Below are 15,032 nucleotides of genomic sequence, written 5' to 3'. Positions count from 1 at the left end.
GCTGGTGGAGCACGTGACTCTTGATCCTAGGGTTGTGACTTCCAGCCCCAGGTTGGGTGCAGACATTGTTTAAATAAATATTTACAAATAAAAAAGCAATTAAATAGTTTTATTAGACCCAAACTAAATAATTTTGTTTCATCCTTTGGTAGGTGAGAAAAATACAAAATTCATTATACAGAGGACAGCTCACAGCACACATTACTAAAAACACAGTCTACACCCCGCTCAGGGCTGGTGTAAGTTCCCCCGCTCTCTGGCGGGTCTCTCCCCGCCCCCCTCCCACCCCGGGGGGCCCCTCTGCGTCTGTCAGCACCCAGATCAGGTGGGCGTGGGCAGTCGGCACAGCCCCGGGCGGAGTGGGCAGCTGTCCAGCCGCGGCGGGACTTCAAATCCGTGCGAGGAAACGGAGACCGGCCGGGTTCCCCACGCGACAGAGCGGGGTGCTGGCAGGCTGCAGGTTCGCAGGTGGCATCCTGGGCCCGGGCTTCCTAACACTAGCGGCTGCGCTAGCCTCGCCTGGCCCGGCACCCAGTCTGCAGGCAGAGGGGTCCGCAGAGGCCGCCGCAGCCCCGAGGCTGAGGGCCCAGAGGCAGGCCTCCCCCCCACCCCACGCCCCGGACCAGCAGTGTCCAGAGCCCGGGTGGGAACCTGGGTACAGAGCGAGCCCCCGAAGCTAACCCTTCCAGCAGGACCCGTTAGGCGAGCGGCTTCAGAGAACCCGGATTCTCCCGGCCAGACGACGTGCTTCCGGGCTGAGCCCAGATGAGGCGGGAGTCCGGAGCGAGAGGGCATCCGCAGTCACTGGGAGCTGGTCGAAGCCACCTTCCCCAGGGAGGGCCTCGTCCCCCACCCCCTCGATTCATGTAGAAGCAATTCTCTGAAGCGGCCTCTAAAATCTATCTTTTTCTTAGAAATTTGGAAACATCTGCGACTAGGGAAAAAAAGTCCTAAGAATCAAGGTCATCGTTGCGGCTGGCTCCGCTGTGGTTTAGCAGCTATGCTAGGCTTCGCGTTTCACGGGGCGGGGGGGGGGGGGCAAGTGCTGGTGGCCGCGGGGAGAGACCTGGGGGCGAGCCCAGTGCTCCAGCCTCTCCCCTAGCCGGCTGGGCCCTGCCCCTCCCCCACTGCCGGGGAGGCACGGGGCGGGGCGGGGGTGGGGGGGGGGGCAGGAGGCGGGAAGAAAAAGAGGAGTCAAGACCAGCATCTTCAAATTAACAAACTGTAATTGTTTTCCCAAAGATACATTTTTTTCATACACATCCATCATACACTGTAACCAAAAAAAGCAGTGTACATGAAATAAGAGAAAATAAATTAAAAATCCATAGCATAGGTAAGGAGGCTCTAGTCTGGAGCACAGCTGAGTTTCCAGCAATATAAGGAGGCTCGAAAGTTTCTTTTATAAGAGTGCCTGCTAGCAGGGGTTCCAGCCAGGTGGTTGGTTGGTCTGTAAGTCAGTCTTGAGTACTTGACAGTTCTGTTTTCCCTTAGCGCCTACAATAGCCGTCTTTGTCCCGCGAGAGGCAGAGCTATGTCACGTCCGGGAAAAGTGAGGGAGGGACCACGGAGGCGGCGTGAGATCCGAACACAGCATTCAAAGGTAATTGGTCCAGTGGCGCCTGGGGAGGAGGAGGGCGGCTCCCCGGGCTTAGCCATCTTCCTTCGGGGGTGTGTACCAGCCTGCAGAGGAAGTGAGGGGACAGTCACCGGGTGGAGGCCCCAGCCGCCCCTCCTGGCCCCAATACCGAGGGAGGGCACCTCCGGGGTCATCGGGACGCAGGTGGTGTCGGGGAGCTGGGAAACTGCCCGCCGGAGGCCACGAAGACGGGGAGAACGAGGCGCCCGACCTGAGATGACCCAGTGAGATGAGCATTCTGGAAGGGTGGTCAGGAGGGCCTGCACCCGTGCGCCGGGCGGGCGGTGCTTCTCCGGGGCAGGGGTGTGGACGCTACCCCCTCGGGCCCTTCTCCGGAGAACGGGGGCGAGGGAGAATGGGGGGAATGGGGGGGAACAGCGGGACGGGGGCAGGCGCCGTGTGACGGGCGGTAAAGGCTTAGAAACCCAAGGAAGGGGTCCTCGCTGTGGCGGGAAGTGTGACCCCCGGGCCCGGGCCTCACCATTCTTCTCGTGGATCTGCACCAGGGACTTGTAGGACTGCTGTGCTCTCGTCAGGCTGTACTGGGACTGGGACAGGACGCCACCGTCAGCACGGCCGGCCGCGGCCCGCCGGCCGCCACCTTCCACAGCTGCCCCCAGAGACCCCGGCTCCCGCCCCAGGACCCTCTGCCTGGGGACCCCGGCCCCACCGCCCTCCCCGCCGGCCAGCCGGAGGCCTCCGGCCCTCGGCCCTCGGCCCTCGGCGCGAGCGGCCGCTTACTTTGTTGGCTCCGAACTGCACCCGCGCCTTGCCCTTCACCAGCGTGGCACTGATCTGCATGATCACAGACTCTATGGAGTAGGCGCTGCTCCAGCCCTGGGGACGGGGGTGCCGGAGCGCGCGGGTCAGGAGGGTGTCCGGAGGGCCCCGACGCCTGACACCGCCCCCCCTCCACCGGCGGGGGCACCTCGGGGCCAGCCCTCGGCTGTCCGTGTGGGTCGCGGGCGCGAGCCCTGCCTGTCACCCGAGCGTCAAGCGTGCGCTGCGGTCAGCGCAGCCCCTCCTGGGCCACCGCGGGACGCAGGCTCACCTGCTTGGTGAGAAGTTCCATGCAGATGGCGCCTCCGCCCAGAACGTACCTGCAGGAGGGAGGTGAGTCGGCGGCTTGCCCGTCAAGAGCTCCGCACCCCTTCCCCACCCCCCGCCCCTGCCGAGCAGCCACTCACCCTCCGGAGAGGACCGGGGACACGACCCTGACAAATGGCGGGTCAAAGGGGAAGTTGTCCTGAGAGGAAAGAGAGAAATCAGAGGGGCCAGTGCCTGCAGGACCGCCCTCTGCGGGGCAGGGAAGGAGCCTGGCTCGGGGGGAGCCGCACAAACAGAAGCCTTACTTTGAAAGAAAAGTTAAGGAGAATGAAGTCGGCTCCTTCTTTCTCTTTGAGGATCTGGAGATCATTGTGCAAAGCGCTGTCCTGGTCGACTCTGAGGCAACAAGCCTGGGCTCAGACCCCTGGTCCCGGCTCCCGCTCTCCCGGCCAACCGCTGGCAGCTCAGGGATGAGCCCCTCCGCACCCCAGAGATGCCCACGCCACCCCCCGCCCCCACCACTGGCTGCCCAGCCCCCACGCACTTGAGGAGTTTGACGTTCCAATCGTACAGACTGTCATTCACGAGTTCAACTGCATAGTTTCCTGGAAGGAGGGAAGACGACAGGTGCGGTTAGGATGGTTGGGGGACGGTCCCCGATGCAGAGCCCCCTCCCGGGCCGACAGAACACAGATCAAAGACTCCAGGTTCACCCCGATGGACAAACACCCAGTCTAAGCCAATGGCTTGAGAAGCTGCATTCTTGGGACTGAAAAGTTCATAAATGTTCACGTATCCCAGGACTTTTCTAAGTTTATTTATTTTGAGAGGGAGAAAGAGTAAGTACCCATACACGAGTCGGAGAAGAGCAGAGAGAGAGAGAGAGAGAGAGAGAGAGAGAGAGAGAGAGAGAGAGGGGGAATCCCAAGCAGGCTCCACACTGTCAGCGCAGAGCCCCACGTGGGGCTCAAACCCACAAACCATGAGGTGGTGACCTGAGCTGAAATCAAGACTCAGACGCCCCCCGGCACCCTGCACTCACCGCCTTTGAAACTCTGTGACCGGTAGATATCCCTGAGCTCCTTCATCAGCCGGTCAGTGGCCTGCACCGAGCCAGACACCGCCCCCTGTGAGGAACAGGACACAAACATCCGCGCTCCTGAGTTGGGGGCGCGTGCGACAGGGTGGTGGCCCGGCAGGCACCCTGGATCAGCCCACCCGCAGAAGGGGCCTGCTCCCGACACGGATGCCCCGCAGCCGCCCCCCCTCCCGGCCAGGACCCTCCATCCCTCGGCCCGGCCTCTCCTGGCCAGGACCCTCCAACCCCTCGGCCCGGCCTCTCCCCGCACCCCCCTCCTGGCCAGGACCCTCCAACCCCTCGGCCCGGCCTCTCCCCGCACCCCCCTCCTGGCCAGGACCCTCCAACCCCTCGGGCTGGCCTATCCCGGCCAGGACCCTCTAACCCCTCGGCCCGGCCTCTCCTGGCCAGGACCCTCTAACCCCTCGTCCCGGCCTCTCCCGGCCAGGACCCTCCAACCCCTTGGCCCGGCCTCTCCCCGCACCCCCCTCCCGGCCAGGACCCTCTAACCCCTCGGCCCGGCCTCTCCTGGCCAGGACCCTCTAACCCCTCGGCCCGGCCTCTCCTGGCCAGGACCCTCCAACCCCTCGGCCCGGCCTCTCCCCGCACCCCCCTCCCGGCCAGGACCCTCCAACCCCTCGGCCCGGCCTCTCCTGGCCAGGACCCTCCAACCCCTTGGCCCGGCCTCTCCCCGCCCCCCGTCCCGGCCAGGACCTTCCAACCCCTCGGGCTGGCCTATCCTGGCCAGGACCCTCTAACCCCTCGGCCCGGCCTCTCCTGGCCAGGACCCTCTAACCCCTCGGCCTGGCCTCTCCCCACCCCCCGTCCCGGCCAGGACCCTCCAACCCCTCGGGCTGGCCTATCCTGGCCAGGACCCTCTAACCCCTCGGCCCGGCCTCTCCTGGCCAGGACCCTCTAACCCCTCGGCCTGGCCTCTCCCCACCCCCCGTCCCGGCCAGGACCCTCCAACCCCTCGGCCTGGCCTCTCCCGGCCAGGACCCTCTAACCCCTCGGCCCGGCCTCTCCTGGCCAGGACCCTCTAACCCCTCGGCCCGGCCTCTCCTGGCCAGGACCCTCCAACTCCTCGGCCCGGCCTCTCCCCGCACCCCCCTCCCGGCCAGGACCCTCCAACCCCTCGGCCCGGCCTCTCCCCGCCCCCCCCTCCCGGCCAGGACCCTCCAACCCCTCGGCCCGGCCTCTCCTGGCCAGGACCCTCCAACCCCTTGGCCCGGCCTCTCCCCGCCCCCCGTCCCGGCCAGGACCCTCCAACCCCTCGGGCTGGCCTATCCCGGCCAGGACCCTCTAACCCCTCGGCCCGGCCTCTCCTGGCCAGGACCCTCTAACCCCTCGGCCCGGCCTCTCCTGGCCAGGACCCTCCAACCCCTCGGCCCGGCCTCTCCCCGCACCCCCCTCCCGGCCAGGACCCTCCAACCCCTCGGCCCGGCCTCTCCCCGCACCCCCCTCCCGGCCAGGACCCTCCAACCCCTCGGCCCGGCCTCTCCCCGGGAGCCACGTACGTTCAGGTAATCTTGCCTCTGGTTCTTTTTGATCTTCTCTAGTATGGCCAAGTTTTCCTTTCCGATGCCGTCGTCTTCGGGTTTCTTGCCCTCAGCCGGCTCCTCCTCTTTCATCTCATAGTGGTCTAGGTCTTCCGTGTCCTGGGGGGGCACGGGACGGGGGGTGGGTGGGGAGGAAAGAACCAACAGTTTATGCAGAAGGGCCACTGCCTTCCCGGTCCCACCTGGCCGGGGTCAAAGGGTACAGGACAACAGTCGGTCCAGCAGGCCGACGGATGGACACAGCCAGCTCCGGGTCCAGAGTGCCCCGGCCCCACGCCCACCAAGAAAATCTCCTGGTCGGTCTCAGGCGGCAGGACCCCGCCAGGACCCAGGAAGGCAAGTGGGGACTCGGCCATCTTGTCACCGAGACCGACCCCGCTCCAGCTGTCCCGGACACTCTCCCTTGATAGCAGCGGCCCCTCTGTAGTCCTGGAATGACGCTGGCCTGACACCGTGGCTCAGAACTCACTTCTCACCGGGTCGCTACGATTCCCAGGAGTAGTGAAGACGGGGGCACAAGTCTCCCGCCCTCCCCGTGGGTGCGGGGCCCGGGTCAGGTCTGCGGAGGCGCCTATGCCAAGGGGAACGAGGCGGAGGAGGTCAAGAAGAGGACTAGGCCCTCCTCCACCCCAACCCGGGTGGGCAGGGAGCTCGCTGTGCGTGGGGCGGCGCAGAGGCCGGTGGCCGAGAGATGTGTGACGGCCCTTCGTGCGTCTAAGGTCCCAGCAGAGCTACTCAGGAGCAGAAGTGTCACCGGAGCGGCGTCCTCACCCTGGCACAATGCGGCTACCGCTAACCTCCTAATTCCGGCGCTAGCCGCGGACATCCACGAACGCCTGTCCCGTGCCGGGTGCCGTAGCGGACCCCACACGCCCCGGCTGACATCCCGCCATCGCTGTGCTGCTGCTCCGCCGTTACTCCCGTTTTGCAGAGGAGCAAGCTAAGGCCTGCTGAGGCTTATCATCACGCCCAAAGCCGCACGACCCTCGGCGGAGCTAAGATGCGAGTCGAGCTCCACGTGGCTCTGAAGCTCGGGTTCTTAACTATTACGTTACTTTCTGTGAAAGCGCCTACGTTTTTGGAGAACGGACCAAAGTTACTCAGTGTTCATCAGAGACCACGTAGGACGTTTTAGACGCGGCGCCGCATTTCACCCTCACGGCGCTCATACGTACCAGGTGTCACAAGCTGCCTCGGAAACGAGGAAACCGCAGCCAGGGGAGTCACTTCCCCAGCTGGGCACAGGATGGGAGCCCAGGCCTGACTCCAAGGGCCCCTAAAGTGACCTCGTGGACTACTTGGCTTAAAGACCTCAGCACTTGGCTGTCCTCGGTGCTTGCGGGGGGCCTGTCTCCCACTACACTGGCCGCTCCTCTAGGCCAGTAAACCTGTCCTCAGTCCTTTCTCTCCCCGGTCTACATTGGAACGCTGTACACAGCGGGTGCTCAGTGCTGCCGACAAAGAGCTTCCCGCCACTGCCGCCCCGGGGCGCAACCCTACCTCAGGCATCTCCTCGTCTTCGTCTTCCGAAGACACGTCCTCCTGGGTGCACTGCGGCCGGGAGGGAAAGACAGCGATCAGAGCCTCAGCACGTGGCCTCTGACCTCCGCCCTGGAGCCCGGGGTCTGGCGGCTGTGTCCCTGCCTCGTGCCGCCGGCCGGTCAGGATGGAGCCACAGCCCAGGGAGTGACCTCACTACCGGCCCGTCCTTCTCCGACCACGTGCACACGTTAAGAGGACAGGGGCCGCACGACCCACCTCCCGCGTCCCCGTCCGAGGAGCCTCTCCTTGACTCGATCGTCTCTAGACTCACACCAGCCGTCGGTTCCCCCAGCAGCCTGGGTCCCCAAAGGCCACCAACTGCTACCGCCAGTGGTAAGAACTCCCCCTCCTCTCGACACGGAGCTCGCTGCCCCCGGGGAAGTTCTGGGGGCACCAGTGCCCATCTAGCTACATCCCCACCTGAAGGACAAGGGCCAAGAGTCGCGACCCGTGCAGGTGTCTGGAGTGGCTGGAAGTGCGGAGGAATTACCGCAGGCACGTCTCCGCGAACAGGTATCCACCGGGCCCAGAGCCCCGACTGCTCACCTGCTCGGCCGGCAGGGGCTGGTCCAGCATCTCCACATCTGGGTGCTGAGGGAGGTTGTACAGCTTACACAGGTCGGAGATGATCTTCTTCAGATGCTGCAGGAGCTGGGAAAGGGGACGGCGGTGACGTCAGACACCTCATCCCCACCCCAGTATGGACCCGTGTGGGGACAAGCTCCTAAACCCCGATCCGGTACCTGGTTCTCTGGATCTCCCGGACCACGTGTGTGGGAGTTTCCTAGACCAAGGCTGGGTTTGGTGCAAGGCTCTCCCTCTGGCTTTAGTAAGCTGCCCCCCTGCCCCCGGAGTCTGCCCCCAGGGATTGGACGTACTGTACCGCCCCCCTCCCGAACACATCTCCTTCCACGAGGCGTCTCCATGATGTGGGCCTCATAAGAGGAGAGGGCAGCCTCGGCCCGGCAGCCTGGCCCCTCACCAGAGTATTCCCTTTCTTTATGTCCACCAGCCTCTCCAAGACAGCGGCCAAGTTTGGGTCATCGGACTCCACTGACCAGATGGGGGGCACAGCAGGGTAGGACTCCTGAGGGAAAAGAGCAGAGAGAGTGGTCAGCACGGGCAGCCCTGGGAAGAGCAGACCTTGCCTGCCTCCCGTCCCCCAAGATCTCTGGTCCCTCTGCTCCTCCGCCCCCAACAAAAGCCCAGCTCAGCAGGTCGGCATCCCACCAGCTTCCCAACAAATCCCAGAGCAGAGCCAGTCCCCGAGAGAACCCTTTCCAAACAGCCTGAACACCCTTTCTCTTCTCAGGAGCGAGCCAGGGGAGCGCCGCCGCGCCACCGGCGGGGAGGGAGGCTTCCCACGCACGGCGCTGCGGGCGGCCTGTCCCACACCCGGCAGTGAGCCCTCCAGCCCTCCGCTCCTCGAGTTCCACGGTGATTTCAGGAAGGGACCCCTTGTCACAATCACGCCGACGGGGAAACAACGAAGGCTGCCGGTCACTGTCGGTTCGGCTGGAGAAGGAAAGCCACACGCTAGGCTGAGTCTCCAGAACCCAACAGAAAAGGAGCGCAGGAAGACGCCTCCGACCCGGTCACTCCCCACAGAACCGCTGACGGGCCAGCTCCCCCGTCTCTCCCTCGAGCAGGCGCGGGCTGCAGGGCCCCACGAGGCAGGCTGGGGGGAGGAAGCCCACGCTGCTGACATTCCCAGGCTTCCTGAGACCAGACTCCCCCCTCTGCCCAAAACTGGGGGCATAGTTCTCGCCAAGTCTGCTTTATGGGGGCCACAAGGAATTGGACTGAGAGCCTCGCAGCCTAGCTTCCTTCTGGGGACAAAGACGGTGCAGGCACTCTGCATGCAACCAGATGGGCAGCTAGAAGAAAAGGGGGCATTCCTGCCTTTCGGGAACAGAATCAACTCAGGGGGGTCCCCCCACCCGCTTCTGCTGGGGTCTTAGCTCTGTCACAGCGCTAATCCTCAAACGCTGGAGGGAAGCAATCATGGAAGATACTCAAGTCTTCACCTGACTCAACCACACCCAGTTCTCCAATCTCAACTTCTTAGTAGGAAAAAGGTGGGGGGAAAAAAAAACAGGAAAAAAGGGGACACATGTGCTTTGGGGGAGCACCGTCCAGCCCAGGCTGAGGCTCACCGCACCTTGACCTGGTTCAATGGAGGAAAAGGGATAGGAAACCAGGCCCCCAAGTACCACCCGATTCACAGGTCAGTGTTTCCCCTGACTACTCCCTCCAGGGTGCAGACAGCCTGCTGGGTAAAGTGCTGGCCCCCCTGCTGCCTAACTACTGTCCCAGCAGGTAAGTGCCAGGCCATGCAGCACTGAGCACTCCCAGTCCTCAGGCGCTGCCCCCCTTCAGGGGAGGTCTGAGGACACATGGGGCAGGAGGCCTGCAGGATGTCTCCTGGCTTAGCCTCGTGTGCAATGGTGTTCACTGGGCACAGAAGGGACTGTAGCCGCTCAGGATCGAGGGCGCCGTCCTCAATCATCACCATCGTTGCTGGGAAAGGCACCCACCCATGGCAAGGGGAGATTTCCGAGGGAACAGGAGAGAGGAGGTCTGCTACCAGTTGGGGCAAAAGGAGAGTTCGAGGTTACATCAGAATAAAAGGGAGACCGAAACAGAGAAGAGTCCGTGACCTGCGAACGGCTCCTTAGTAAAAATTCAGGGAGCAAAGGGGGGCTTCGGGAGAGGTGCCTGGGCAGCCATCCCACAGGTGGCAACGTCCTAAGTCAAAGGCACTGCCGACAAGGAGGTATCACGGAAACGTGGAGTTCCAGGCCAGGTGGGTCCCCGCGGCTGAGCTCAGGGCACAGGCCTGGAACCCAAAAGTGACAGCAGGGGAAGGAAGGGGCCTCCGCAGGTGGCCAGGTAAAGCCGCGCGGGGCCAAATCACGGCCCACGGGATGTGGGCCGGTGGAAAGGGCCAGTCGAGGCGCCATATGTCGGGGTGCGCGGCGGACGCCGGGTGCACAACCTCCAGCGGCGGCGGCGAGTGTGACCCGCTCGGAGCAGGCGCCGGGCCCCGACGGGGGGGGGGGGGGGGAACTCGGCCTGCCCGGTCCTCGGAGAGCAAAGAGCCGTGCGGTGTGGGGCGATCCCGGGTGCCTGACAGGGGGCCGCGCAGGGGCGCGCGGAGGGGTCCTCACCGTGATGTTGCAGTGGATGCGGACGGGATCCCCGGGCACCGACCCCCGCGGGGGCAGATGCGGTCCGGGCGCGGCCCCCGCCCCGGCCCCTCCGGCCCCGGCCAGCAGGAACTCGCAGCTCAGCTCGTCCAGGCAGGCGCTGGCAATGCGGAAGCGCTCGTGGCCGCGGTGGAAGATGGACTCGAGCAGCTTCAGCTCCCGCCTCAGGCAGGGCCCCGGCCCCGGGCCCCCCCCCGGGCCGCCCCCGGCCCCCGGCGCCGCCCCCTGGCCCCCCAGCTGCTGCCCCGGCCCCGGCTGCTGCTGCCCCTGCGGCTGCGGCTGCTGCATCCTCCGCTCCGCTCCGCTCCGGGGCCGGCGGGCCGGGAGCCTCCGGCCTCCGCTCGGGCTCCGCCGCCGCCGCCGCCGCCGCCGCCGCCGCCGCGGTCCGCACTTCCTGATCCCCCCTTCGCCAAGATGGCGCCGCCGCCGCCTCCGGGACGGGGCCCCCCCGCTCGCCGGCCCCCAGCCGCCGGAAGCCGCGCGCCCCTCCCCCTCCGCTCCGGCGGCCCGCCCCGCCCCTCACGTGACCGCGCGACGCCGGCCTCCCTCACGTGACCTCTCTCGCACGCCCCCCCCCCCCCCCCCCCCGGTGCTCGCCTGCTGCCCTGCACACGTGACCCGGGGCTTTGGGCCCGGCTCCGTCGGCGCCTCCGCGCGCGCTGACGCTCGCCGTGCGCGCGCCCGTGCGTCGGCCCGGCAGGCGCTCCCCTGTCACGTGCCCCGGCGCCGCGTGCTTCCCAGGGGGCCCCTCGCGCGGGATTCGCTTCCTGTCCGGGTCCCTGAGCCGCGGCGGCGTGGGGAGAGAGTGAGGGGCTCGCGCCTCCGCGCCCCCGGGGGCTCACGGCGAATGCGGCGGCTCCCGGGGTTTGCAGGCTCGTGCCCGCCCCGCCACCAGCTGGTCGTGTGACCTTGGGTTCGCCAGCGCCCCTGTGAGCCTCAGTTTCCTCGTCCGTACGGTGACCCCGGGCGGGGCAGTGCGTACAGGGCCTGCGCCAAAGGACGGAGGGAGACACCGTGCGGTGCTTGGCCCCTTAAGGCCGCGCGGCCGGTACCTGACCCTTCGCCTCGTGAGTCCCCGCGGGCGGAGACGAGGCTGCGGGGCTGCGTGGGCTTCCCTCGCGGGCCGGGCACCGGGCAGCGCCGGTGTGGCCCGCGGGCCTGAGGCCGGCCGACCACGGCCCTTGGCCCAGCCGTGGTGGGCGCCGCCTGCCGCGGTGGCCCTGGCCCTCGCTAGGTGGCACTGTCGCCAAGGATCAAGCAGCGCGGGGGCGGGGTGGTGGCCCGGGCTGGCTTCCGCCGAGGGCCAACCCCGCGCCTGGGCCCCTGGCCACCTTCCTCCTCCCCCCCACCCCCCACCCCCCACCCCCCACCCCGGACTAGAAAGAGAGTCCTTGGGAGCGGGCTGTGCGCCCCGGTGCTGGGTGCCGGGCGCCTCGTTTCCCGAATCTGTGGCGGTTGACTCTGGGTGTTTAACGGTGATCGGGACGAGTTCTGCCCTTCCTGGGGCCGGTGACTTCCTTTGGGGAGCCTGAAGGGTTAGCTGCACGTTCCCTTTTTGTCTGTGTGTTCAAGCTGGTAGCATAAAAGGCTGGGGTAAGAACTCCCACTTCCTGAGGGTGTCTTGGAGGCATTTCTAGTACCCCCAGCAGCTTTGCGAGTAGGGGAGAGGCGTGGCTGCCCGAGGACACACAGTAAGCAGAGTGCTTGGCCTGTCCCACTCTGCCTTTCTCTGACGCCTTCTCAGGAGATTGTCACACCACTTGACTCCGATCCTTCCCCCAAAATACCCACAGCTGCGGCCATTTGGAAAACCCTGAGTTCCATATTTCACTTTCATTAAAAAAAACTTGAAAACTGTTTATTCTGACAGCAGGGGAGGGGCAAAGACGGAGAGAGAGAGAATCCCAAGCGGGCTCCGTGCCGTCAGCGCTGGATGCAGGGCTCGATCTCATGAACTTGAGGTCATGACCCGGACTGAGATCAAGAGTCAGAAGCTTAACCTGCGGAGCCACCCAGGTGCCCCTTGAGTTCCGTATTTTTAAAAGGGTTTTAATTAGAAGGAAATAAGATGACAAGACAGTCGCACAGTGTTGCACAGACTCCAGTGAGGGAATAAGAGTCGTGGTCAATGAGGTGAGGTCTGTGTGTTCTGTCTCTAGTACTCTGCTCCTCATCTCTGCTCTCGCTGGGGGCGCCCTTGGGGAGAAGTCCTGTCCGGTGTGCTGACGTGGGGAGGGCCCGGGCATTAAGGAATGGAAGGAAGTGATGGCTGCATTGATTTAGTGAACGTTTGGGTGCTGGGGAAACGGGAGTGAATAAAAGGAAACGCCCTGCTCTCGAGCCTACTTTCTGTTGGAGGAAACAGATATGGTAAAGGTGGAATCTGAAGCTAGCTGACTCACTAGATGGAGAGAGGATTGATAAGTATTTACCGGCCACCCACGATGTGTGAGGCACCGGGATGCAGCATTGAATGGGACAGACCCAGCCCTCACCTTTTCCATGCATTCAGCCCGGTGGGAGGTCTGACACTTCCGTGAATGTTACACAGCCAGTCGTGAAATTGCAGTTCTGGTAAGTGCCTCAAAGAACAAGCTTGGAGAGGTGCATCTCTGACAAGTGGCGCACTCGATTCTGAAGGATGGGTAGGATTGTGTAAGGGAGGAGAGGACTGGGCACTGTCCCAGGCAGGAGGGGTGGCCTGTGCAAAGGTTTTGAGGTAGGTCTGTGGCAAGTTGGAGGAGGGGAAGGAAGGCTTTGTCTAGAGCGATACAAGGTAGGCACGGACAATTCTTGGCACGTATTGACAACCACGTTTAGGAACTTGGGCTTTAATTTAAGATCAGGAAGGACCTTAACCAGGCAAGTCCGTTAGCCTCTCTGCTCCGGCTTCTGTTCCTGTAGCACGGAGATCGGAGGTGGTGACGGCTCCTCATGACGCTGTCGGGAGACCTAGTGACCTGACGTGTGAGAAGTGTTTAGGAAGGCGCACGTGGTAAAGAACTTCTAAGGTTTTTGAGGAGTGAAGGATCAACGTACCTTGAGTCTAGTGGGAGGAGAGAGGGTAGGAAACGAGGCCAGGGTCAGAAGCAGGGACTGCATCGTGGAGGCCACCGGAAGTGCATGGGTTTTACTCGGCGCAGCGGGAAACCGTGGAAGACCGTAAGCTAGGAGGGGCACGATCTGACTTAAAATGTTAAAATTTTGATCCCTCTGGCTGCTCTTTGAAAAACGAATTGTAGAGACTTTTGTTTTTCCTCCAAAAGGGCTCGTGTTATCAGCGTGAGCAGACGCACCTGTTTGGTGCAGAACCCACGGCTTCTGCTTTGAGCCCCAGAAGCGTAGCATTCGGTCACAGACTCGACAAATGTGTCTGCCAGGAACTGTAGGGGCACCGGGGGGTGCAGTGAGTCCTGGCACCGAGGGAGGCCCCTTCCATGGCGGCTGTCACGCGTTTGACGATGTTTTGGGGCATGTCTCCGCCCTGAGGAACGCGAGGTATCGGGCAAACCGGAGGCAGATGCAGCAGCCGATGCAGTGTGATGAACACAGTGGTAGGGTTCAAGAAGGGTAAGGGCCTTGAAGGGTGACATTAGTCAGGATCAACTCCCAAGAAGGAGTGTGAAGGGCAAGTTCTTTAGGGGGAATAGGAGACGTTCAGAAAGAACTGGGTCCCAAACTGGAAGGAGGTCGAGGAGAAAGGCAAGGGAGAAGAGGGGAGAGGACGAGGAGGGGGCGTAGGCAACTCTAGAGGTGTTGGCCATTGGAGCTTTGGCCTGGGGCCCCGGGGCAACCCTGAGAGTCTCAAGCCTACTGGAGGCCAGTTTACCATGTATAATTAATCGGCAAACTTAAAAATTTTTGATCCAGCAATGTGACTTGGAAATTGTTAAAGAAATGTGCAAAAATTTGCCTGCAATGGAATATGTGCAGCTGTTAAAAACAGTTGCCACAAGGTATTTGAGAAAGAGTAAACGAAAAAGGAAGGGGACAAGTCTCGATTTACAGTGTGTTCCTTTTTAAAAAAGTGCAAGTGACGTATGTGATTTACTTATGACCCCAACAGACGTGCCTATTTTCGTACAGCAAAAACGTGAACAAGAATGCTCATGCCTGGGGCGCCTGGGTGGCGCAGTCGGCTAAGCGTCCGACTTCAGCCAGGTCACGATCTCGCGGTCCGTGAGTTCCAGCCCCGCGTCGGGCTCTGGGCTGATGGCTCAGAGCCTGGAGCCTGTTTCCGATTCCGTGTCTCCCTCTCTCTCTGCCTCTCCCCCGTTCATGCTCTGTCTTTCTCTGTCCCAAAAATAAATAAACGTTGAAAAAAAAAAAAAAAGAATGCTCATGCCTGCATTTTTTTTTAGTTTATTTGGAGAGTGAGCACGAGTGGGGGAGGGGCAGAGAGAGAGAATCCCAAGCAGGCTGCTCTCCGTCAGCACAGAGCCGATGCGGGGCTCGAACCCACGAACCACAAGATCATGACCTGAGCCAGAATCAAGCATCCGATGCTTCACCGACTGAGCCATCCACGTGGAGCCACCCACCCCAGTGCCGGGCTGATCTCTAATAATACAAAACTGGAAACAACCTGAATTCCGTGACAGTGGAATGACTACGTGGTGGCATAGTCACACGGTGGAGCACAGGGCAGCAACGGGGCTGAAGCAGTGACAACTGCGTTCACAGCATCCGGGATTCTCACAAAAACCAAAACCAAAAAAACGCACAAAAGATTACGATTCCGTTTACGTAAAGTTTAGTAGGCAAAGTCAACGTGTGCCGTTAGAAGTCAAAATAGGGGTTACTTTTCTTTCATTTGTTTGAATTGTGGAAAAACACCTGTAACCTAGAATTTACTGTTCTAGCCGTTTTGCCGTGTGCATTCCAGCAGCATTCAGTACATTCATGGTGTTGTGTGCCCACGATCTCTGTCGAGTTCTAGAACTTTGACAGTCACTCCC

The 15,032-nt window shown here is 62.7% G+C and overlaps 1 protein-coding gene across 1 annotated transcript; it reads right to left on the bottom strand.

The window, feature by feature from the left end:
* Positions 1 to 1,208: 1,208 nt before the first annotated feature.
* UBE2Q1 (ubiquitin conjugating enzyme E2 Q1) lies at positions 1,209 to 10,377 on the bottom strand. Its single transcript, XM_043569318.1, has 13 exons — positions 10,036 to 10,377; positions 7,848 to 7,952; positions 7,412 to 7,516; positions 6,824 to 6,874; positions 5,282 to 5,422; positions 3,729 to 3,813; positions 3,231 to 3,291; positions 2,992 to 3,082; positions 2,827 to 2,885; positions 2,691 to 2,739; positions 2,381 to 2,476; positions 2,121 to 2,187; positions 1,209 to 1,683 (listed from the first exon to the last, which is right to left on the bottom strand). The coding sequence occupies exons 1-13, from the start codon at positions 10,360 to 10,362 to the stop codon at positions 1,652 to 1,654; spliced, it is 1,269 nt and encodes a 422-aa protein (XP_043425253.1). The 5' UTR covers positions 10,363 to 10,377; the 3' UTR covers positions 1,209 to 1,651.
* Positions 10,378 to 15,032: the final 4,655 nt, after the last annotated feature.

The sequence above is a fragment of the Prionailurus bengalensis genome, chromosome E4 (genome assembly GCF_016509475.1).
Source record: "Prionailurus bengalensis isolate Pbe53 chromosome E4, Fcat_Pben_1.1_paternal_pri, whole genome shotgun sequence".
Lineage (NCBI taxonomy): Eukaryota > Metazoa > Chordata > Mammalia > Carnivora > Felidae > Prionailurus > Prionailurus bengalensis.
This window is presented reverse-complemented; position numbering and strand designations above follow the sequence as displayed.

Excerpts from the sequence above, each read along its gene's own strand:
- UBE2Q1 (XM_043569318.1), bottom strand. The coding sequence starts at position 10,362 with ATGCAGCAGCCGCAGCCGCAGGGGCAGCAGCAGCCGGGGCCGGGGCAG. Across the intron at positions 7,953-10,035 it reads GCATCCACTGCAACATCACG|GAGTCCTACCCTGCTGTGCC; the intron begins GTGAGGACCCCT and ends CTTTTCCCTCAG. Across the intron at positions 2,477-2,690 it reads TGGAACTTCTCACCAAGCAG|GGCTGGAGCAGCGCCTACTC; the intron begins GTGAGCCTGCGT and ends CCCCGTCCCCAG.